Source organism: Mercenaria mercenaria, unplaced genomic scaffold (genome assembly GCF_021730395.1).
Source record: "Mercenaria mercenaria strain notata unplaced genomic scaffold, MADL_Memer_1 contig_935, whole genome shotgun sequence".
Lineage (NCBI taxonomy): Eukaryota > Metazoa > Mollusca > Bivalvia > Venerida > Veneridae > Mercenaria > Mercenaria mercenaria.
The window spans coordinates 1-25,000 of NW_026463852.1; the positions used below are offsets into that span (position 1 = coordinate 1).

The 25,000-nt window shown below is 31.9% G+C and overlaps 1 protein-coding gene and 1 non-coding gene across 3 annotated transcripts in view; one reads left to right on the forward strand and one right to left on the reverse strand.

Moving 5' to 3' along the window:
* Window positions 1–237: 237 nt before the first annotated feature.
* The window catches only part of LOC128555006 (baculoviral IAP repeat-containing protein 3-like), a 45,620-nt gene continuing 20,857 nt past the window's right edge, over window positions 238–25,000 (reverse strand). The window contains exons 2-9 of one of the 2 annotated variants that reach the window (XM_053536351.1): window positions 15,095–15,273; window positions 13,984–14,104; window positions 11,933–12,091; window positions 11,361–11,447; window positions 8,123–8,232; window positions 7,615–7,735; window positions 6,899–7,057; window positions 238–5,769 (exon numbers count right to left, since the gene is read on the reverse strand). In XM_053536351.1, coding sequence (XP_053392326.1) covers window positions 6,930–7,057; window positions 7,615–7,735; window positions 8,123–8,232; window positions 11,361–11,447; window positions 11,933–12,091; window positions 13,984–14,104; window positions 15,095–15,273 — 905 coding nt within the window. In that variant the 3' untranslated portion in view covers window positions 238–5,769; window positions 6,899–6,929. The remainder of the gene's footprint in view (window positions 5,770–6,898; window positions 7,058–7,614; window positions 7,736–8,122; window positions 8,233–11,360; window positions 11,448–11,932; window positions 12,092–13,983; window positions 14,105–15,094; window positions 15,274–25,000) is intronic. The other variant, XM_053536353.1, reaches the window with a different exon arrangement.
* On the forward strand, window positions 6,654–6,726 carry Trnar-ucu (transfer RNA arginine (anticodon UCU)). Its single transcript has one exon. It is a non-coding gene; the product is annotated as a tRNA-Arg (tRNA).

The window sequence follows — 25,000 nt, forward strand, 5'->3', positions numbered from 1 at the left end:
GATCGGAAATGAAGTTGGAGGGACGGAAGGACAGACAGAACAAAAACAAAATGTCTCACCCAGTTGAGGACATAATAATCATATTAAACTATTATTGTCATTGACACGAATCTTCTGAAAGCAACTGCATGTATAAGCTTCATAACAGTTGATTGGGATATGTTATGCTAACTTATTTTTATACTTTTATCTAGGAAATAAAATCCTTTATGAGAACAATAAAACAACAAAAATTAATAAATCTAAACATTTTTTTTTTTATTTTCTGTTTTACATTTATAAAAATATACTTCATTCTCAGTAAAAATACGTAAAAGGACCTGAATTGGCACATATGAAATATTGAGCATTTATGAAAAAGGAACACAGTCTGTAAAGTCCCTGCAATTCTGAACAGGGTGTATAAACATCAAAAACAACTAGGAAAACAGTACAATTAACATTAACAATAGCAATTAACAATAATTCATATAAATAACGAACATGTATATAAACATTAAAAGCAACTTGGCAAATAGACATTTCTAACGTAAACGTAAATCGGAAACGGATTACTGAATCCGTAAATGTTATTTGCAAATAATGGTCTAAGGGAGATACTATTGTATTACTATTGGAAGAAATTGTCTCCCATAGACCACAAATTAGCCTAAAATTTTACGGATTCAGTATTCCGTTTCGTAATTACGTTTACGTTAGAAAGGTCTAATAGTACAACTGACATTAACAATAACAATTAACAATTAATAATAATTCATATACATAACGAACATGATAAACAATTCAACTGTATTGATAATATTTTGAGGAATCTTATGAATTTTCTAGACTTATAACAACGCTTTGAAAATAAAGAAACATTGGAAAATACCATATATAACATCTGGTCCTTAAGCGAAAGTATGTTCAAGATAGTGGCCAACGGTACTTATATTATGGCACTAACTGCAGTATACTACAGTAGGATTTAAAAGTTTTTATAGAAAAATGTCTCTGGAATTATATTGAAATAGTGCCAGTGTATTCTTACAAAGGTTTCAGTTTTGATCATGCTATTTAGATACAAATGATAAATAAAGTTTCATTATCAAACTCAGCTGAGACTGAAAAACTTTTGTGAACATGTGGCCAGATTAGCTAACAAGAATGGTCACAGCGCGCTTGACTAAAGAAGCTGGGCTCCATAGCTCAAGTCTGTGCCAAATGTATTTAGTAATAACAGAGATAGACATCATTTGTAATGTATAAAAGGGATATAATTCATGCAAAATTTCTGTAAAAAATGTGCACCATGTCTCATATGATGTTGAACAACTGTTCGACAGACGTTTGAATCAAATAAGTGAGATATAGCAGAAGTGCATCAGAACTTGAACCAGAAATTCTAGTAAAAAGGGGGCATAACTCATAGCATCTTAGTGCAAGCGTCATGAACATTGTGTCTTACGATGTGAATGACCACGTACAACAACCGTTTAAAGTTTGAACAAAATCCATTATATTTGATTTTTTAAGAAACAAGAGGGTCACTGACACTAAAGGGCTCACCTGTGTATAAAGCTTTAAGTGTGTTTGTGTTACGTAATGGTGCAAGTATTGACAGGTTTCTTCTATTTTAGCCGTTCCACAATACTGATATCATACGCCAAAAAGCAAGGCTCTAGCTATTGTTGACTCAGAGAAGAAGATTTTCAAATTTTCTTATATGAAAGCCTGTGGTAAGCTAAGTACATGTCACAAAGAGAGTCATTGCCATTTTTGACCTTATGGAAATAATTTGGTCAATAATGGTAGAGAGTTTAACACTAATATTACATGCCAAAGATCAAAGCTCAAAGGAAAAAATTATTAAAGTGTGATAGCTAAAGTCCTATTTTATAAAAAAAAGAAAAAAAAAGAAAAAACAAACAACAACAACAAACAAGAGGGCCAAGATGGCCCTAGGTCGCTCACCTAAGAAACACACCATAACAGTGTAAAACATGTTTGACCTAGTGATTTCATGGAAACAAATATTCTGACCAATTTTCATTAAGATTGGACCAAAAAACTGGTCTCTTGTGATAAAACAAGCATTTTCTTAGATTATGATATGACCTAGTTTTTGACCCTAGATGACACATGTTCAAACTCGACCTAGATTTTATCAAGGCAATCATTCTGACCAAAATTCATGAAGATCAATTGAAAAATACAGCCTCTATCACATACACAAGGTTTTTCTTTGATTTGACCAAGTGACCTAGTTTTTGACCTCAGATGACCCATATTCAAATTCAACCTAGATTTCATTAAGGCAATCATCCTGACCAAATTTCATAAAAATCAATTGAAAAAAACAGTCTCTATCGCATACACAAGATTTTTCTTTAATTTGACCTAGTGACCTAGTTTTTGACTTCAGATAACCCATATTCAAACTCGACCTAGATTTCATCAAGGCAATCACTCTGACCAAATTTCATGAAGATCAATTGAAAACTACATCCTCTATTGCATACACAATGTTTTTCTTCGATTTGACCTAGTGACCTAGTTTTTGACCCCAGATAACCCATTTTCGAACTCGGCCTAGATTTTATCAAGGTAATCAATCTGGCTAAATTTCATGAAGATCAGTTGAAAAATACAGCCTCTATTGCATACACAAGGTTTTTCCCTGATTTGACCTAGTGACCTAGTTTTTGATCCCAGATAACCCATTTTCGACCTCGGCCTAGATTTCATCAAGGTAATCATTCTGACCAAAATTCATGAAGATCAATTGAAAAATATCGCCTCTATCGCATACACAAGGTTTTTCTTTGATTTGACCTAGTGACCTAGTTTTTAATCTGAGAAGACCCATTTTCAACCTCGGCCTAGATTTCATCAAGGCAATCATTCTGACCAAAATTCATGAAGATCAATTGAAAAATACAGCCTCTAGCGCATACACAAGGTTTTTCCTTGATTTGACCTAGTGACCTAGTTTTTGACCCGAGATGACCCATTTTCGAACTCGGCCTAGATTTTATCAAGGTTATCATTCTGACCAATATTCATGAAGAATAATTGAAAAATACAGCCTCTATCGCAAACACAAGGTTTTTCTTTGATTTGACCTAGTGTCCTAGTTTTTGACCCGAGATAACCCATTTTCAAACTCGGTTTAGATTTCATCAAGGCAATCATTCTGACCAAAATTCATGAAGAATAATTGAAAAATACAGCCTCTATCGCATACACAAGGTTTTTCTTTGATTTGGCCTAGTGACCTAGTTTTTGACCCGAGATGACCCATTTTCGAACTCGGCCTAGATTTCATCAAGGTTATCATTCTGACCAATATTCATGAAGATTAGTGGAATAATACAGCCTCTATCGCATACACAAGGTTTTTCTTTGATTTGACCTAGTGACCTAGTTTTTGACCCGAGATGACCCATTTTCGAACTCGGCCTAGATTTCATCAAGGTTATCATTCTGACCAATATTCATGAAGATTAATTGAAAAATACAGCCTCTATCGCATACACAAGCTAAATGTTGACAGACAGACGACAGACGACGGACCACGGACGCCGGACATCGAGCGATCAGAAAAACTCACCTGAGCATTGCTCAGGTGAGCTAAAAACCCATTTGAACTACTGTGAAAGAAGGGTACCCAGAGATCGTTTATGTAAAGGTTCATCAAAATCAATTATGTGGTTTTGGAGAAAATTTTGTATAAAGAATTTGTTGATGAAAAGTGACCACACCCTCTGCCGGAATCATGTTTTTTAACAAACCGAAATTATTTGAACAATTATTATTATTATACCATATTTGTTGAGCGCCCTTTTCATATGTAATATACGTTCAAAGGCGCTTTACAATTAAACATGTGACACATCGCAGATATGTAGGAAAATAACAAAACATGACATATGCAATCACAAAACTGAAACTGAACAATTTGATTAAACGCCTTTTTTATAAATGATATATTCAATGGCGTTGTACATAATAATAAAAAATAATAGTTATTACAACAAGATCATAAATGAACAATGATAATATTTACAGCCTTACTGTAACAATCAGCCATGACCGCATCCCCACCCTTGAGGTCGTTTTACCCCTATTGCCAATACCAGTGCTTTAAACATCTGGTACGCCCAGACGGGTTGCATATAGTGGTTCAACCTCCCGGTAAATGGTGCCATCATGTACTGTATTAGATAGAAATACCACACATTTCAAGTGAAACTCAAGTCTTGCGGAAAACACACACATAGAACGTCATAACCCTTAAAATGTAACATGATGAAATAAAAGATGGATTATCAATTTAGTTTACATGATGAATTGTACAGTTAAGAGATCTTCGTCAGCGACGAATGACTTGCTGTAGTTCTGTATTACAATATTGGTAGAGGGTCACACAAGGAGCATCTGTGCAAAATTATTTCAAAATCGGGCCGGCAGTTTCACACAATAAGATTTTTTTTTAAATTTCCACTATATACATATAGGGAAAAGTGACCACACCCCCTGGCAGCCTTGTTTTTTGACGAATCGGAATAATCTGAACAAACTTGGTAGAGGGTCACGTAAGGACTATTTGTGTAAAATTATTTTAAAGTTGGGCAAGCAGTTTCACACAATCATGTTTTTAGAAGTTTCCACTATATACATATAGGGAAAATGACAACGTCCCCTTTTTGACGAATCAAAATTATTTGAACTGTCTTGGTAGAACTATAAGTGTATAGTTATTTTGAAATCGAGCCCATGGTTTAGAAAGAGATGTCGTTTGAATATTTTTCTATTTTTAGCTCTGGCAGCCCCTTTGTGCAACCAAGCGGAATCGTTTGAACAATTTTGGTAGAGGACCATTCAAGAAACATCCACGTTTCTTCAAAATGCATTCATTTGTTTTGGAGCAGATGTCACACAATTGTTGACGATGGGCGAACGGACGCACAAGAGCTAAAAAGGGAAATTGCGTCAAAACATTAACCCAGTTAACACGGACGGACTCCGATGCCGGGGCGAGTAGGATCACTTTCCATTATCTTTTTTATTACTTCGTAAAGTCGAACTAAAAACTCTTCTCTTCAATATTAATATTAATCTTATGTTCTACAAAAGCGATGGCATTTAAAGAAACCCGCAAATTTGACAATTCATAATTATGACGTCATTACTACGTGGGGAAATGCATTAAAAAGCGGCCGCTATATGAAACATAAGAGCATAAGGGTGCGGAAAATGGTACCCTTGTAAATTTGAAGCGTCTGTACTTTCTAAATTGGTATTCATTAAAATGTTTAAAATGTTGGTTTTTTACTATATTTTTTTCGAACTCTGCGTAAAGTTCCATTGCACGTATACATTTTCTTGTTCATATAACGACAGCTTTTGACAGATGTTGTCCTATGAAGTAAAACGGCAGCATGCCAATATATGCGATCAATTGTTTAGACGGATTCAGAATAGAAAACTATGACTAGATTTTCCAGGGATACAAATGAATGAGTCATTTTCAATTTCCGTAACTCTTACCCTTTATACACCCTACAATGTTGCTGATTAACACCTTGGACAGCCATATCTATGTCCACAACGCAGCAAATGTAGATTTTCTAATAGTAAATATAACTGTCCCAATTTATGTCCATTAATATCTTTTTTTTATAGTTTGTAAGTGCTGGGGGACGGCAGAAAAATCACATATACTCGACTGCCCAAACAAATCTTTCACACCTTGTTTGCCTTAAGTTTCTGGTATCTCTGCTTCTTCTGAAAATACAATGTAAAAATATCCTTTGATAAATAAAACAGTTTGGGTGATAAAAATATTACTTAAGCATAACAATATATTTATGTCTTTCGTAAAAATCAGACAAAGTAAAACATATTTTTGACTCCAAGTGTATGTTTCTTTCCATTATCCGTATTCCTTTCTTTGCATTCACTGCAAAGCTTCTTAAACGGAGAATAATGGAGCAAGTCACAGGCTCAACCAAACCGAGCCTGCAACATTTTCGTTTTTGTCGTGTTAAGCGACCTGTGAAGTTTCTATTTTTTTCTATTTTATACGCTTAGCTAGAAAACAGACTTATGGTCTCCAGTGTCACGGTACAGACTTGGTCACGTTAGGGGAGAATATGTGTCAGGCAGCCGGTTATCTCAGGCGGTAGAGCACTCGCCCTGTAAGCGAGGGGTCCCGGGTTCGAACCCCGGACTGACTGCACATATTTCTCACCCTGTGACATTTGGCGCCCAACGGGGGACCGTGGCTTGCTTGCTTGGTTAGTGTTACGACGCTTGAAATATAATGTACTTCCGGAATTCGAGGATGAATTTCCAGTTTGTGGGAGTGTATGTCACGGTACGGACTTGGTCACTTAAGGGGAAATATGTGTCAGGCAGCCGGTTAGCTCAGTCGGTAGAGCATTCGCCCTGTAAGAGAGGGGTCCCGGGTTCGAACTCCGGACTGACTGTACATTTTTTTCACCCTGTGATATTTGGCGCCCAACGAGGGACCGTGGCATGCTTGCTTGGTCAGTCTTACGACGCTTGCAATATAATGTACCTCCGGAATTCGAGGACGAATTTCCAGTTTGTAGGGGTGTATGTCACGGTACGGACTTGGTCACGTAAGGGGAGAATATGTGTTAGGCAGTCGGTTAGCTCAGTCGGTAGAGCACTCGCCCTCTAAGCGAGGGGTCCCGGGTTCGAACCCCGGACTGACAGCATGATTTTCTCAACCTGTGACAAAAGCAGTTCGAAATAGCTGCCAGGTTGCAAAATACTCTCCAGAAAAAGTCAACACTGTTTCGAGACTTACTTAGAGAAACTTGCATAGATACGCCGTACCTAACTAAATTTTCAGAAACACGGCATAAAAACATTTTGCAAAATTTACCGGTAGTTTGGATATACTCGGATTCCAACTCCTAGTCGACAGTTGGGATGTGTCTTCTACAGTCTACGTTATCTGACACACATGGTGAGGATTCTGTCAGCTCTTCCTCAAGTTCAAACAAAATCTTACATAAATCTTCACCCTTGAAATCACTATTACCTGTAAAATTGTAATAAAAAACACATACGTACTTATCTGCTATTTAAACTAAAGCACCGCTTAGCTCAGTAGGTAGAGCGTTGGTCTACGGATCGCGGGGTCGCGAGTTCGATCCTCCGCGGGGCGTATGTTCTCCGTGACTATTTGATAAACGACATTGTGTCTGAAATCATAAGTCCTCCACCTCTGATGATTCATGTGGGGAAGTTGGCAGTTACTTGCGAAGAACAGGCTTGTACTGGTACAGAATCCAGGAACACTGGTTAGGTTAACTGCCCGCCGCTACATGACTGAAATACTGTTGAAAAACGGCGTTAAAGCCAAAACAAACAAACAACGAAGCAATTAGTATGAACAGATTTTAAGTAACTACATCCAACCTACGATTACTAAGAAGGCAGCGTTTGACATAGTAATTGCAGATCTATGTCCGCAGAGTCATATTCATACCCCAAATAGCAATGTGTTTTAATAATTAAGAATTAAGAATCTTATTAACTAAGTACACAGTTTTCGTTATAACAACATCATTCAGTAATCCTACTGAAAAAATATACCATATCTGTTAATGTATTTGTCGATTGCTTTCTGAACCATTTCTTTTGAGAAATCCATTTCAATACAGCTTTGTGCAGCGACAGATCCAAGATGATTTGGCCCTTCCATTGCCGCATTGGTCTGAAGAAGACATAATATCCAAGTGGAGCACTTAAGATACTGTATATAGCTGAAATGTTATATTCCCAATCCATTTTATTGACTGGTGAATTTCACACTATTTACTGGATATTACTTTGCTGCAGGCAAAGGCACGTTTTTATAAGTGGCTAAAGCTTTTGTTCTTTTCCTTAATTATGGCAGAACTTTTATTTATGTTTTTAGAGCTGAAATCATTTTGCTGCACCTACACAACGTGAAATTAATAATAAGTAAATATAGGCGTGATGTTTTTAGCAAGCGTTACACTTTTATTTTGTTGTTATTCAAATATATCAAATATCTAAAGATTACATTAATTATTGTTACAGTAATTTGCATCAGTGATTTCTATTGTCCGAATTTTACCTGAACTGATGAGCTATCTTCCTTCGGTTCGCCACCCGCAGTCTGCATATCTCTGTTTTCAAATTCTTCCGAAACATTACGGATGTGTCTTCTACTGCCATTAACAGCATCTTAACAAACAAGAGAAAAATTAAGATGTCTTAACACACACTGGATAACCGGCTATCCTGACGCCCGCTTGACAAAAAAACAACAACAAAAAAAAAAAACAAAAAAAAAAAACAAAACGCTGGAAAAATAACCCGGATGTAAATGGTTAGGTAGAGTTTTTCATTAACTTCTGTTTAATATGACGTCAATCCTTGCAATTCAACTTCGCAGTTTTATTAAGGAATGCACTTGGCTTAAATTTCCAATCTTTGGTATGGACACACTTGTTATATTTATAGAAATTCCCTGATAATTTCTTCAGTCTGAAAAAAATATCAAAATTCCAAAGGTTTACGCAAATATCTTTGTTAATGAACTATCTGTGAAAACTTTGATCATTAGGTCTAACAGAACATCTGTGTGAAATTTCAAGGTTCTACGTTCTTTCTGAGAAAAATATTAAGTCGTTTAACATGTACGTTTGAAAAAATATGACGGTCGAAAACGACCGGTAATACTGTCGCTGAACTAGGTTGTTGGCATTTATGGACTTTCTATTAACTCCGACGGCAAAATGCATATCTTTGTATGTTAAACTTATTATTTAATGTAGACATTTTACCAAAACCTAATCAATTATGAAAGTGACTCTGTTTCATTTTAAGTGGCTTTGTCAAACATGACTGTATTCCTTCGCACCCTGATTATTTTTTATAAAGCACTCGCATTACTGCCATTTCTTCACAATGCGAATGATATTACAGAAAGTTTTGTTTATTCATTTGGATTTACAGTCACATTGACATATTAAATTTAGATCGTATAGGGACATTTCCAGCTTTTCACATTTGTGTCCTTCTAAAATGAGTTTAAATGATTGCTTCTGGTTTTCATATAAAATATATCTTCTTTATAATGTCATACATTTAATATTCAATTTTCAGTTTAATACATATGCTTAGAGAGGATCATAGCTTTAATGCATTTCTACCCTATCTATTGTTATTTCCTCTAATGTATTTCGTAAGAGAGCCTGTTTTTCTGTACTTTAACACTTTAACTCTTCATTTAAGTGAACGAGCAGCAAATTATACAATAATCTCGTCGTATGTTTTAAATCCACATAATTTTATGCAGTTAGAACAATTATACAGTAATTATTTTTGGCTCTTTAAATGTTAGACTTCTTTATCTGTTGTAACATGTCATCATTTGAAATGGATATAATACTTGTAACACTATATTACACTGTTTTGAGTTTGGGCATAAAATTATTATGTTAATTAAATTTTTACAATAATGTAAAGTCAGAAATAAAAAGATCGTCATTTTCGATAAAAATAAAAATTTTAATGTCTATAATTGACTTACATTTCGTTATCATATTATTCGAACCAATAAGACATTCATAAAACATAAACGCCCGTTTGACTGAAACATGGGGTTTGGACTCCTTACATCCTGCCGCTTGGATATATTCTTGTAGTAAACACGACTACAATTGGGCAGGCAAAATAACCGAATACAAAATGGAGCAGTAGCTAGAAGCCAAAAGATACAAAACATACATAAAAGAGACAGTAAGATATACTATGACAATTTGCCTGTTTTTAAAATTTGTTTACGCCTGTATTCCCGAAACCCAACATCCGAGTTCAACGACTGCCTATTGCAAATACCGCCTGCTGCTTTCGACAGCCACGGTTTTTCGCTCATACTTGTTTAACTGCTAATATCTTTTCTCAGTAAGAACCCAGACATTTCACACAGATACTCCGAAAAGATACATCAGTCAAACTAAACGATAAAAATGTTCACAGATTGTTCATTTACAAAGATATCTGCGTAAAACTTTGGAATTTTGTCAGATTTTTTCAGACTGAAGAAATTATAAGGGAATTTCTATAAATCTAATGGTAATTTTCAGACAAAACATTGGAAATGTAAACCATGTCCATTAATGAACAGAACTGCTAAGTTTAATTGCAAGGATTGGCTTCGAATCAATAGAAATAAATGAAAAATTCTGTCTACCCATTTACAGCAGGGTATTTTTCTAGTGGGTTATTTTGTCCAACGGGCGCCAGGATTACCGGTTATCCCGTGGCGTTAACAAAATATATCCAGTGTACTGGGGTACACTGCGAACAGCTGAAAATATGTAAGCAGGGCAGGAAACTCACATCTACTCTAGTCCAAATAAATCTTGAACATCTAGTTTTCCTTAAGTTCTTTACTTTCTTTTTTTCTAACCCTCTATTGTTTTGAAAATACAATGAAAAATTGTCATCACATTAAAAAGTTTGGGTGATAAAGATATTCCTTAAACATAACACTATATTTGTGTCAGTCTCTATTTATATCAGACAGAATGAAACATATTTGTCGCAAATGATGTTTTGACTCCTAATGTGCATTTCTTTCCATTGTTTGTATGCCTTACTTAAGAAATAATAAGTTCCCAAACATGGTTTATCGTAGAATTATCTGAGTTTTGAGTTCTTATGCGTAAGAATATATCGCGAAGGCCACAGGCCTGTGTGATATATTTTATCGCAGAAGAACGAAAAACTTGGGTTATTCTACGATAAATCACACTTGGGGAACTTATTACTGCGATTCTAACATGACATACTAATGATACTAGTATCAACAGTATTAGAAAAAATGGTAACTACTTTTTACGATCGTGCTACGCACCTGGATCGGATGACGTCATTGCACGCGAGTGGTTTATTGCAGAATAACCCGAGATAGATTTTGCTCTTCATGTATGTAGGTTATTTGCTAGTCGTGTTAGAATTTTCATTAACTGCAAAGCTTCCTGAACAAAGTAGAATACAGCAAATCACAGATTTTATACGCTCAGCTAGAAAACCCCCTTGTGGCCTTTAACACAATTTGACATAGCTGCCATATGTAACAGATTGCCAAATATTCTCCAGTAAAAAGTTAATACTAGTTTAAGACATACTTTGTTGAAGAAACTTACTGATTATAACATAATTATAGCGATAAGCTGTACCTAACTAAATTTCAGAAACACGGCATCAAAACATTTTGCAAAATCTACATGGAGTCTGGATATCTTCGGATTCCAACTCCTCGTAGCCAGTTGGGATGTGTCGTCTATAGTCTACAACCTTACCTGACACATATGGTGAGGACTTTGTCGGCTCTTCCTCAAGTTCTAATAAAATCTCACATAAGTCTCTACCCTTGAAATAACTGTTACCTGTAAAATTGTAAAAAAAACACTTAAAATCATACATATCTGTTATTTAAATTACAGCAATTAGTATGAGGAGTTTTAAGTCAGAAACTACATCCAACATACGATTTCAAAGAAGGGGGCGTTTGACAAAGTAATTGCAGATCAGAGTACGCGGAGTCGTATTCATACCCCAAATAGCTTACGTGTTTTTTTTAGTATTAAGGATTTAGAGAAAATAATATAGATTTTATTTTTGTTGGGTTTAACATTGCACCGACAATGTTATAGGTCATATGGCGACTTTCCAGCTTTGTTGGTGGAGGAAGGCCCAAGGTGCCCCTCCATGCATTCTTACATCACGAGTGAACACCTGGGTAGAACCACCGACCTTCCGCAAGCCAGACGGATAGCTTCTGTTTTAGTATCTATCTTATTAGAGCTAAGTACATAGTTGTCGTTTTAACAACATCATTCAGTAATCCTACTGAAAATTGAACAAAACATATCATATCTGTAGATGAATTTGTCAATTGCTCTCTGAACCATTTTTCTTGAGTAACCCATTTGAATACAGCTTTGTGCAGCAACACTTTCAACATGATTAGGCTGTTCTTCAAGGTCAATCAAAATTTCACACAAGTCTCTAGCTTTAAAATCACTGTTTGCTGTAAAATTTTATAACCACTCACATACACATACCTATTTGCAATATAAACTAAAACAAGAATTAATTGAAACATTTTTTACGTCTGTTCCTATATCCAACATACAATTACTAGTAAGGGTGTTAGATCAAGTGATTAGACAGTCATATTCATACCCCAAATATATGTCTAAAACGTACCATCTGCACCCTAGATAAATCAGTATCTTTGGCTAGATACAACCTTGCATTTAAACAGTGTTTAATTAAAGTCAAGAAGGCGTTAAAAAGTGCCGTCTGGCGGAACATCGAACATTACGCTTAACAATGCCACGCTCTAAGCGTTGACGGTAAATAGCTTGTATACTAAAGATTTCATTAAGCATTCAGGTTTTTGTCATATTTAAACAATCAAATATCTACTTGTAGTTCATAAAAGGAGTGGAGTATAACTACTGTTTTCTTTAAATGTATTTTCTGATATACTGTTTTCCATCAGAGCTAGAGTAAACACCTTGAATCTAAAAGGAAAAAAAAAAAACATATTTATAACGGTTTACAGTAAAATATGGTTAAGACGTTTTAAGCATTTAACCGTATTTATATTTAATACTTAAGTATAAACTTCCATCGTTTTATCAGTATGTGTATTTTTTTTAAATAACGTGTATTAAAGCTGGATATAGCCACTACTAAAATCACTGTCATTTTCAATTTTAGCTTTGAACAAAACTAGGTGATATGAAAGAGCCTAAGTATAAAATATTAAAGATCGGTACCGTTTCCAAACTTTTATGCTGAAAGTTAGGACCCGAGTCCACCGAGATGGTAGTCATGGAATTTTATAATCTTATTCTAAAACTTTTCTGGAACATGTTCAGAAAATTTAAAGATCTTTAAAGGAGAACGGTCATTAAACTGTTTAATAACATGCATCCAGGTATACAAACGAGGAAAGAAATCCGCAGAATGCATTACAAAACTACAATTGCACTTAAAATGAAATTTATGTAGTTGTAAACTTTTGTTGTGATCAACTTAGTTTTCCCTAAACAGTTCTTTGTGACATTTAATGCACAAAGTCTGCGATTGAAAAGTGGGGTGGAGTAAAATGTAAGACAATACAGCGAAAACGAAGTCGGTTACCCCGTATCTTTTTGCAGTAAAATATATCGAACAGTTTTTACCAAGTACTTAGACATTCTTCTCGAAAACAATAATTCCGTACATAAAGTAAGCATCCTTTGGCTGAAAGTCGGAGTACGTAATCATTTGATAATTACATCACCGAATAGGTTTCAACGGGCCTTTAATATAAAAATGAAAAAAAAAAACAAAAAACATTACTTTTTTAATTAAATGGACGCTCTGAAACTAGATAAATTGCCGTAAAACGGCAAAATCAAAACTTTTTAGGGCCAGGCTAAAACTTGATTTTTCGACGCCATTTGCGTAAAAAACTGTTTGTGACGTTTTAAGTGATTATTCATCAGGAGAAGATCAGCTTTTGCAATCATTAAACATGTTATCAAGGGACGCAACTTGATTTTAAAATTCCAGCTAAAACACCTTTTTTACCTTAAGACTTTATTTGGAAAAAACTTTACTTTAATCTACTAATAGACATTTCTAACGTAAACGTAAATCGGAAACGGATTACTGAATCCGTAAATGTTATTTGCAAATAATGGTCTAAGGGAGATACTATTGTATTACTATTGGATGAAATTTTCTCCCATAGACCACAAATTAGCCTAAAATTTTACGGATTCAGTATTCCGTTTCATAATTACGTTTACGTTAGAAAGGTCTATTACCTTAATACAAGGTTTTATATAAAATAGCAAAAAAAAAACAAAAAAAAACAAAGAACATTCAGTAATCCAGTACTCCTATTGAAATATGAATACATACCATATCTGTCAATGAATATGTCTATTGCTTTCTGGACCATTTCTTTTGGGTAATCCATTTCAATACAACTTTGTGCAGCAACACTTTCAAGATAGTAAGGTCCTGCTATGACTGAATCGGTCTGAAGACAAAACATCAAAGTTGAGTTTATATTACACAGTGATATTAAATATACCAGAAAGTTTTATTTTTAATACATCTTCTTGACTGATAAACTTCATACTATTGGCTGAATATTTACTTTGTTGAAAACACACTTTTTAGAAGTGGCAAAAGCTTTTTCCCCCCTCAATTATTATTTTTTAGTTGTAAAAATTGAACACATTTTACAAAGATTAATTTGTAGTAAGTAAATATTTGCGTGGCTTTTTTTACAGTTAAGTGTTACATTTTGTGCTCCAGTATGGTACGGCTCATGCGACAGTCTACTTCCTTGCAAGATTTAACGATGGTTGTTGATGTGCCGTCTTAGGGGGTTGTGGGGGGGGGGGGGGGGGGGGGTTGCGGGGTTGTCGCCTAATTATGGTAAAGGAACCAGCGTAGTCCTGAGCCATCCGATCTAGACGGGTAATAGCGGACAAGTTTTTAAACACTTATCTTTCATTTTGCATTGCGGCACAGATGTCTAAAGTAAAGCTGTTTTCTATTTAAATTTCATTGTGGATGTATTTTTGACATGCTGGTAGTAAAAATGGGAAAGAAGGTTGTATTTGGCGAAGTGAAGTTCAATTTTAGTCAGAGTAGAACTTCTAGGTCACAGCAGTGTGATTTTGATGTGATTTTACAGTAAGCAAGTGACAAGAGAAATTTCTCTTAGAAGATGCATAACCCCTATTTTTCTTAGTTTTATCATAACTCTTGAGTTACGTGAGGAGTTTGTTCTCTGAAATTGGCCTAGCTATGTTTGGTAGCTCTTTAAAAATGTCAGTTTTAAATAGAAAATATAGGGAATACTATTTAGTGTAGTGTGACATTGTGCAACAGTGCAATCATAAAAAATCGTAAAAGATGCAAGTCAGCCAACTGTATACGGACGTATTACTTCATTTTGGTAAGTGATTACTTAATGATACAGTAATTGGCATCAGTATTTCTAATATCCTAGTATTACCTGAACTTCCTCTGTTTTTTCCCCACGACCAAGTTTCTCAACGTATGCCTGACCCTTGACTAACAGGATGTGTGGACATTTGGGATAGCACTTGGCGTGTTCCTCCATTGGTACATCATCCTGTTCCCAGTTCCTCAGTCCACCGCCACAGAAGAAACATCGTACACTGTCACCAACTCCTGAAATATACCGTTGAATAAACTAATTTCTATAAATATCTTGTACTGAAACATGATTTAACAAACAGTGTAAATTCTATAAATATCAATGGAAGCGTCCTGGTGCCAGCAGAGAGATTTAAATTTGTCATACGTACGACTTACTATCTCCTACGTAGGAGTTAGTATCTCCTACGTAGGACTTAATATTTCCTACGTAGGACATAGTATCTCCTACGTAGGACATAGTATCTCCTACGTAGGACTTAGTTTCTCCTACGTAGTACTTAATATCTCCTACGTAGGAGATACTATGTCCTACGTAGGAGATACTAAGTCCTACGTAGGAGATATTAAGTCCTACGTAGGAGATACTAAGTCCTACGTAGGAGATATTAAGTCCTACGTAGGAGATACTAAGTCCTACGTAGGAGATACTAACTCCTACGTAGGAGATAGTAAGTCGTACGTATAGGAGATAGTAAGTCGTACGTAAGACAAATTTAAATCTCTCTGCTGGCACAGGACGCTTCCATAAATATCTTATTCTCAAAATGTGTTAAGTTGTTCAAATCAAGTGCATATTCATTACTGAAACTTTGTTAGCAGTATCTATTTATATGTCTTTCTCCCCAGTGAGTCATAAAACGTCATGATCACTGTACAGTACCATTTGTCAAAGACTCAACTCATACAACATGTATTATTACGTACTCATTTGATAACTCCGTTAAGTTTCGGTAAAACCTGAAACGTCAATATGTTTCCATTATGGAACCTAACACAACATAACTGCTTGCAAATATATGCCAAAACAATTAGAAAACATAAGTTTAAGAATAGAAATTAGTAGTTATATACATGGGGTTTCTAAGCCAATCTGACCCCCCCCCCCCCCCCTGTCCCCTTGCCCTATTCTATAAGTGGACTTTAACCTTGCCCTAAACTTAAAATACTAACTTAGTACCCTTAATACCCTGAAAATCTTTTAAATCTTTAGTTAAACCGAATGAAAACCTTTGGTTTAACCAAAAAAAAAGATTTAGTCTTTGGTCCGGACTGACCAATGCTGGACAATTAAAAACCCACAGGCTTTAAACCCAGTAAAAACCGACTAAAAAGTTTTAAATACATATGATATAGATGAGTTTACAGAATAAAATATATTGTTTGAAAGAAAGAAGATTTACTGATAATATAAATCCTCATTATGTTACAACAAAAAACGGGAGAAAAATGATAAGGGCTACTTGTTCATCTTGTGGAAAAATGAAATCAAAGTTTGTTAAAAGTACAGGGGGTAATTTAGATATTCACAAAGCAATGTTACCTTTATTACCTAAGAAAGGTTTAACACTTCCAGGATATAATTATTGTGGGCCAGGAAATCCCCTAGATAATGGACCCCCTGTCAATGAACTGGATGCAGTATGTATGGACCATGATTTTTGCTATGACAGTGGTGTAAAAAAGGGTACATGTGATAAGCAAATGCTTTCCAATTTAAATAAAACTAAATCAAAAACATTTGGAGAAAAGATTGCAAAACATTTAGTTGTAAAACCAGCTATCAAAACGAAATACACACTTGGTCTCGGACAAAAATCAAAAAACGGGAAAAAGGGGTAGAGCAAACTTTTACTACCCCCGGAATCACATGGAGCGATGAATTAGCAGAAGAATTACACAAACCAATTAAAAGAAAATTTAGGAAACGAAGAGTGATAGTTAATGATATTGATGATACTTGGTCAGCTGATTTAGTTGACATGCAAGCTTTTTCAAAATATAATAAAGGAGTAAAGTACTTGTTAACCGTTATTGATATATTTAGTAAATATGCTCGGGTTATTCCATTAAAGAATAAAACTGGAGAATCTGTTACTGAAGCATTTGAAAAAATAATTTTAGAAGGACGATTACCAGTAAATTTATGGGTAGATGAAGGGAAATAATTTTATGATAAAAAGTTTGAATCATTTTCGAATAAAAATAAGATTAATATGTACCATACATTTAATGAAGGAAAGGCTGTAGTAATAGAAAGATTTAATAGAAGTTTAAAAAGAATAATGTGGAAATATTTTACAGCAAATAATACTTATACTTATTTAAATAAGTTGCAGGATATGGTTGATAAATATAACAAAACAAAACATTCTAGTATAAAAATGACACCAACCGAAGCCAGTAAAAACTTAAATAAAGGTACTGTTTACTTTAATTTATATGGTGATTTAAAGATACCAAAAAGTAAAACAAAATTTAAAATTGGTGATCGAGTTCGCTTAAGCAAACTTAAAAGACATTTTGAAAAAGGATATACACCAAACTGGACAGAGGAAATATTTATAATTTATGGAATTAATAATACAAATCCCAGAACATACACTATTAAAGATTTAAATGATGAAATAATTCAAGGTTCATTTTATGAACAAGAACTTTTACCTACTACACAAGAGGTTTTTAGAATAGAAAAAGTTATTAGACGAGACTATAAGAAAAAACAAGCTTTAGTAAAATGGAAAGGTTATAGTGAAAAATTTAATAGTTGGGTACCATTTAGTGAATTGGAAGAAATTTAATTTAAAAAATATATTATATAAATGAGCCATAAAAATTTAATTTCTAATAATGGAATAGAAACAATAGATCAGTTAATTATTCACTTAACTAATCTAGCTGCTGCTTACAGAAAAAGTTATAAATTTTGTGGGAGAGTAAGTACCGGATTATATATTACAGCAGGTGTCTTTGGTTGTTCAGCTGCATTAGCACTTGTTCCAGCTTTTCCTATATTTGTAGCAGTTGCTGGCGCTGTTCCATCAGTAATTACCATATTTACTAACAGACTAAAACTTGACGACAAGAAATTTATTTTAAAAGCACATCATCACAAAATAAAACAACTAATAACAAAAGCACGGATTGGAAAAGTAAATAAAGAAGAAGAGAAACAAGTTATTCAGGATATTTTTACAATACTATTAGAAATGCAGAAAGAAAAAAATATTCAATGCCTTTTGAAACGTATATGAAGGAATTTATACTTAACGGATATAAAAGTAAAAAAGAAGAAGAGTTATATTAACTTTAATTAAAGATTTTTTTCTATAAGTATTTTATATAAATGAGAAAAATTATATCAGTTGAAGGTAATATTGCATCAGGAAAAAGTACATTTTTAGATATTATTAAAGAATATAATCCTAATTTTAATATAATTCCAGAACCAATTCACGAATGGCAAAATGTTATGGACCCAAGTTATGATTCATATAACCTTTTTGAACTTGCTGCTCAAGAACCTTACAAATATTTATTTCCTTTTCAGCTAACAACTTTAAACAGTCATATAAAAATGTTATCTTCTGCTAAACAGTTTGGTGGTGTTTCTGTCCTTGAACGTGTTATTTAACTAACAGTAACGTTTTTACAAAACAACATCACGACAATGGTGTTATAAATGACCCCGAGTGGGCAGTATACAATCTTTTCTTAACTGATCATATTATAAAACCATACGGAAAAAATCCAATTGATGGATTTGTATATGTTAAAACCGACCCAGAAATATGCTTTAAAAGGCTTCAAAAAAGAAACAGAACGGAAGAAAATAGAGTTGGTTTAGATTATTTAGAAAAACTACACAAATTACACGAAGAATGGTTAAACAGAATGTCTCAAGAAGGTATTAAAATTTTAACAGTTGATAACAATTTAGAAAAAATAACTTTAAAATCTTATTCAAAAGATATAGATAATATTACCTATTTTTTAAATGTTCTTTAGATGCGTTTTTAGAGATTTTTTTCTATAAGTATATTATATATAGATGGTTAATAAAAAGGTAGATAGAATGATTATGTCAAAATTATCTAGCACTTTAGGAGAAATAATGAATCCAGACAAAAATTCATATAAGAAAGTTCTTAAAAGAAGAAATGTTATTAAATCAAAACTTAATCAAATAGTTAGCGATGAATATAAAAATCATGTCATTGATAAATTACAAAATGTTATAGATCCTTATCTTTTAAAAAATAATTTATTTGAATGGAACTGTGGTTGTCTATTAACTGAAGAAGAAAATGCTGAAAGATTATGTGATTGTCCCAGACCAAATAATATTCGAAACAATCCTAAAAAAGTTATTGTAGCCGACTGTGATTACTAATGAAGAAAAACATATAAAAGCAATTATGCAGCGTCTAAAGACCTTGGTATTAATTCTGGGTTAATTAACAATGTGCTGCAAAGGAGAAAACCGAGTAAAATGTGGAATATCAAAAACTAATGGAAAAAGATATAAATTTAAATATTTTTTTTCTTCTTAAAGATAATTTAAAACTTTATTTATTTTATTATTTTTTTAATTATTTTTTAATCCTTTTTTGCTTAACGAATTTTATTTTCTAAATATAATATATAGATGGAAATCGAGAGATCTACAAAACAATATTATAAGAAATTTGAAATTAAAATTACATATAGACAAGATCCAAAGAATCAATTATATTTAACTATAAACAACTCTTATGAAATACTTAAATCTGAACTTAAAACTTTAAAAGGTATAAAAATAAACGTTGTTTTAAAAATAACTTTTACAAAAATGGATAAAACTGATACAATATATAAATCAGCTTATTTGCAATCAAAGGCTTTAGAAATTATTAACACAAACGAAATAAAAAAACTTTACATCAAGCTTTTGATGAAATAATAAATAGAATTGGTAATTGGATTTCTGAAGGAAGTGGCTGGAGAATAGAGTCAGTTGATGCTCATTATATAAATAGATATAAATATAGTCCATTGGCTGCTTCAAGTTATTTAGAATTACCAAAACCATTACAAAATTCAATGAAAGGATTAATAAATATAAAGAATGATGATAACGAATGTTTTAGATGGTGTCATTTAGCTTATAAATTTCCTGTAACAAAACATTCTGAAAGAGTTTCAAATTATAAAAAACATATAAACGATCTTGATTATACTGGAATTAAATTTCCTGTTACATTAAATCAAATACCTAAAATTGAAATTTTAAATGATATTTCATTTAATATATTTGGTTATGAAGAAAATAGTATTTATCCATTGTACATATCAAAATATCAATACGAAGAACACTGTGACATGTTGCTAATTACTAATGATAAAATAAATGATAAAATAACTGATGATGACTGTAAGCCCTCAAGAACTGTAGTCCAACATTATGTTTGGATAAAAGACTTTAATAGATTAATGTTTAACAAAACCAAACATAAAGAAAAACATTTTTCTCAAGAAAGAATATTAAATGAACATATTCCAAATTGTTTAGCTATTAATGGTACCCAAGGTGTAAAAATGCCAAAAGAGGGAAGTAAAGTACAATTTAAAAATATCATAAAGGTTTAGCAGTACCTTTTGTAATTTTATGCTGATTTGAATCAATAACTAAAAAAGTTTTAACTGCTTTACCATCAACTGAATCTTCATTTACTGAACCATATCAAAAATCATATAGATTGTGGTTACGGCTATAAAGTTGTTTGTTGTTATGATGATAAATATACTAAACCAACCCAGATTTTATAGAGGCCCTAATGCAGTTTATAAGTTTTTTGAAAAAATGCTTGAGGAAGAGGAATATTGTAAAGAAATATTTAAAGAGCACTTTAACAAAGAACTAAGAATGTCTAAAAAAGATGAAAGTGAATTTAAAAAACAACAATTTTGTCATATTTGTGAAAAAGAATATAAGGAAAATGAAAATCCTGTCCGGGATCATTGTCATATAACAGGAAAATTTAGAGGAAGTGCTCACTTAGAATGTAATATTAATTTAAAACTAACACACAAAATTCCTGTTATTTTTCATAATTTAAGAGGTTATGACGGTCATTTTATTATGCAACAAATAGGAAAATTTAAAAAAGAAATTAATGTTATTCCTAACAATATGGAAGATATATGGCATTTATGATTTCCGACTTGGTTTTTATTGATTCATTCCAATTTATGTCTCAATCATTGAATAACCTAGTAAAAAATATTCCAGAATTTAAATATTTATCTCAAGAATTTGATAAAAATATAGAATTATTAAAAACAAAAGGTGTTTATCCATATGATTACATGGATTCATTTAAATAATTCAAAGAAACAGAATTACCTTCTAAAGAAGAGTTTTATTCAATTTTAAATGAAATTAATATTTCTGATAATGAATACGAACATGCTAAAAATATCTGGAATAAATTTAAAATTAAAACAATGGGAGAATATCATGATCTATATTTAAAAACTGACGTATTACTTTTAGCTGATGTATTCGAAAATTTTAGAAAACTATGTTTGGAGTACTACAAATGAGATCCTTGTCATTATTTTAGTAGTCCTGGTTTAGCTTGGGATGCAATGTTAAAAATGACTGGAATTAAGTTAGATTTAATAACTGATATTGATATGTATCTTTTTATTGAAAAGGGACTGAGAGGAGGAATAAGTTATATTTCAAACAGATACAGTAAAGCAAACAATAAATATATGAAAGATTATAATCCTAAACTTGACAGCAATACATTATGTACCTCGACGCCAATAACCTTTACGGTTGGGCCATGTGTCAACCTTTGCCCTCTGGAAACTTTAAATTTATATCCGAAAAACAATTGAAGAAATTAATTGCAAAAGGTAAAACTAACTTTATAGTTGAATGTGATCTTGAATATCCAAAAGAATTACATAAAACCCACAACTATTATCCTTTAGCTCCAGAAAAAATTGAAATACAAGATCAATGGCTTTCTGATTATAGTAAAAATATTAAAACAGAATTTGAAATAGGAAAAAGTAACGTAAAAAAATTAGTTCCAACTTTAATGAAAAAACAAAATTATGTAGTTCATTATAAAAATCTTGAACTATATACACAATTAGGGTTAAAAGTAACAAAAATACATAAAATATTAACTTTTGACGAAAGTCCTTGGTTAAAAAAGTATATTGATTTTAATACTCAAAAAAGATCTAAAGCAAAAAATTCATTTGAAAAGGACTTTTTTAAGTTAATGAACAATTCTGTATTCGGTAAGACGATGGAGAATTTACGCAAGAGGGTTAATATTAAATTAACACATGATGAAAATATTTTATTAAAATACATAGCCAAACCTTCATTTGTTAGTTCAACGATGTTTAACAAGAATTTGTTTGGTATTCATAGAATCAAAGAAAGTTTGTTATTAAACAGACCTTGTTATGTTGGAATGTGCATTCTAGATTTATCAAAATATTTAATGTATGATTTTCATTATAATTATATTAAGGAAAAGTATGAAAACTCAGCAAAGCTTTTATTCACTGACACTGATTCATTATGTTATGAAATAAAAACCAAAGATGCATATGAGTATTTTTATAAGGACAAAAATTTATTTGATAATAGTGATTACGATAGTAATTCAAAATTTTATTTTGATAATAATAAAAAAGTAATTGGAAAATTTAAAGATGAAGCTGCTGGCATTCCCATTGTTGAATTTGTCGGATTAAGAAGTAAAATGTATTCTTATTTATTAGAAAATGAAGTTAATGTTAAAAAATGTAAAGGAATTAAAAAACTTGTTGTTAAGAAAACAATAGTTCATAAAAATTACAAAGATACTTTGTTTAATTCAACCCAAACTAATCACACCTTTAAAGTTATTCGTTCTAATAAACACAATCTTTCCAGTTATGTTATAAATAAAACATCTTTATTATGTTATGACGATAAAAGATATATTCTTGATAATGGTATTGATACATTAGCTTATTCTTAAATTAAAACTTAAATTAATTCTTAAATTAAAACTTAAATTATAGAACCATAAATTGTTAACTGAATATTCATAACGTTTAAAGAATTAATATAAATAACATCATTTATTTTAAATTCATTTGCATAATTAATAGAAATAGATTCATTTTTTCTGTTATTTTTTACACGATAACTTTGAAGAATCACATTTTCTTTATTTTTTAGTTGTAATTTAACTTCTCCTTTATCTAATTTAATTGCATCAACAAGAATAATTAAAATGCAATTAAAATTAATTCTTACATTATTACCATTTTGAACTAAACCAGGACTAGCATTTACAGTTTTCCATTGAAATAATCCACCATCGGTATCTTGGGTATAACTTGTTAAAAACAATGGAGGTTTTCTTATTAATTGTTTCCCATTTTATTTACTTTTTCATTTATATTATTGAATATTCCCATTATATTAATTATTCCAGTTAAATAAATGTCCTTATTGGTTAAAATAATTTATAATAGTTTGTTCATTTTGTTTTACATTATTAATTTTTAGTATTTTATACAATAAATCATACAACGGTACTTTATCTTGTAACATTTTAATGAAAAATAAACAATAATATCCGCAAAGCATACTTGTTTTGTCTTGATATTGAACATTGTTGTATTTTACATTTGGTATATACTTAATTACTTCTTTCGGTGGAGGAAGTCCAAATGGATCGAAAAACATATTATTTAAGTTGCAAACCCAATGTGTTCCAGGACCAACAGAGTCGTCCAAATTTATAATTCCACATTCAACCTTTTCTTTTAATTTTAATAAATTATTTCTACTAAACACACCCCTAAAGTTTTTAATTTTTAATTGGTTTACCCATTGTTCAATTTCAAAGTTAGAAATAGGTTTGTTTATAAATTTTATTTTTTTTTTACTATAGGAATTCGTCTGTACGGTCTCCGTTGAGAATCAATCTGTAGTCCTTTTCCACTTAACAAAGATGTAATCAAAGGTATTCCTAGACTAGCAGCCAACATACCTAAAAACCCACCGTCTTGTGTTTGTTTTTGTGTTAATTTAATCACTCCAGATCCTACTTACTGCTTTCTTTGATTAGGTGTAAGATATGGTGATATCATATTTCTCTTATCATTAGCTACTGAAATCATACCATTTCCAAGTATTTTACTAACACCAGTACTGGCTAGCCCAGACAGAGGCCAATGCCTAGAGGGGCTAATATTTTTGGAGCTATTTTTGCTGCCATTGGAAGAATTGTTTTTCCTAACAAACCAGCTAAAGCTCCTAAAAATCCACCATTTTGACCTTGACTGGACATTTGGCTTTTTGAAATTGTAATTTCTAATCCCTTATTATTTGCAACAGCTTTTTTAATTTGATTGATTTGTGTTTTTGTTAATAGTAAAGGGAAGTTTCCACGTAAATGTTCATGTTTTAGTCTAAAAGTATGTGGAATTTTATTATTATAAACTTGTGCTAAATTTTTCTTTTATCCATCTGTAAGGTTAACTTTATATTCAATATAATTTGATGTCATTATATATAAATTATATTTATTTTATTTAAACAATAACAAGTTCATTTCCAATAGTATTTATTTCAACTGTTTCTTCATACAATACAATTGCGTAAACACGAATATTAGCTGTCGGTGGAATATTTAATTTAGCTGTTAATGTAATATGCTTAGGATCTTCTGTAGTTACTTCCTTTTTATATTCCAAGTTAAAATGAACAAATCCAAAATAATTATAAAAAAATTTTTTTAAAATTGAAAATTTTTTAAAAAAAAATTTTTAAATTTAAATTTCCCCCTTTTTTTTTTTTTTTAAAAAAATTTTTTTTTTTAAAAATTTTTTTTTTTTTTTTAAAAATTTTTTTTTCCCAATTTTTTTTTTAAAAATTTTTTTTTAAAAATTT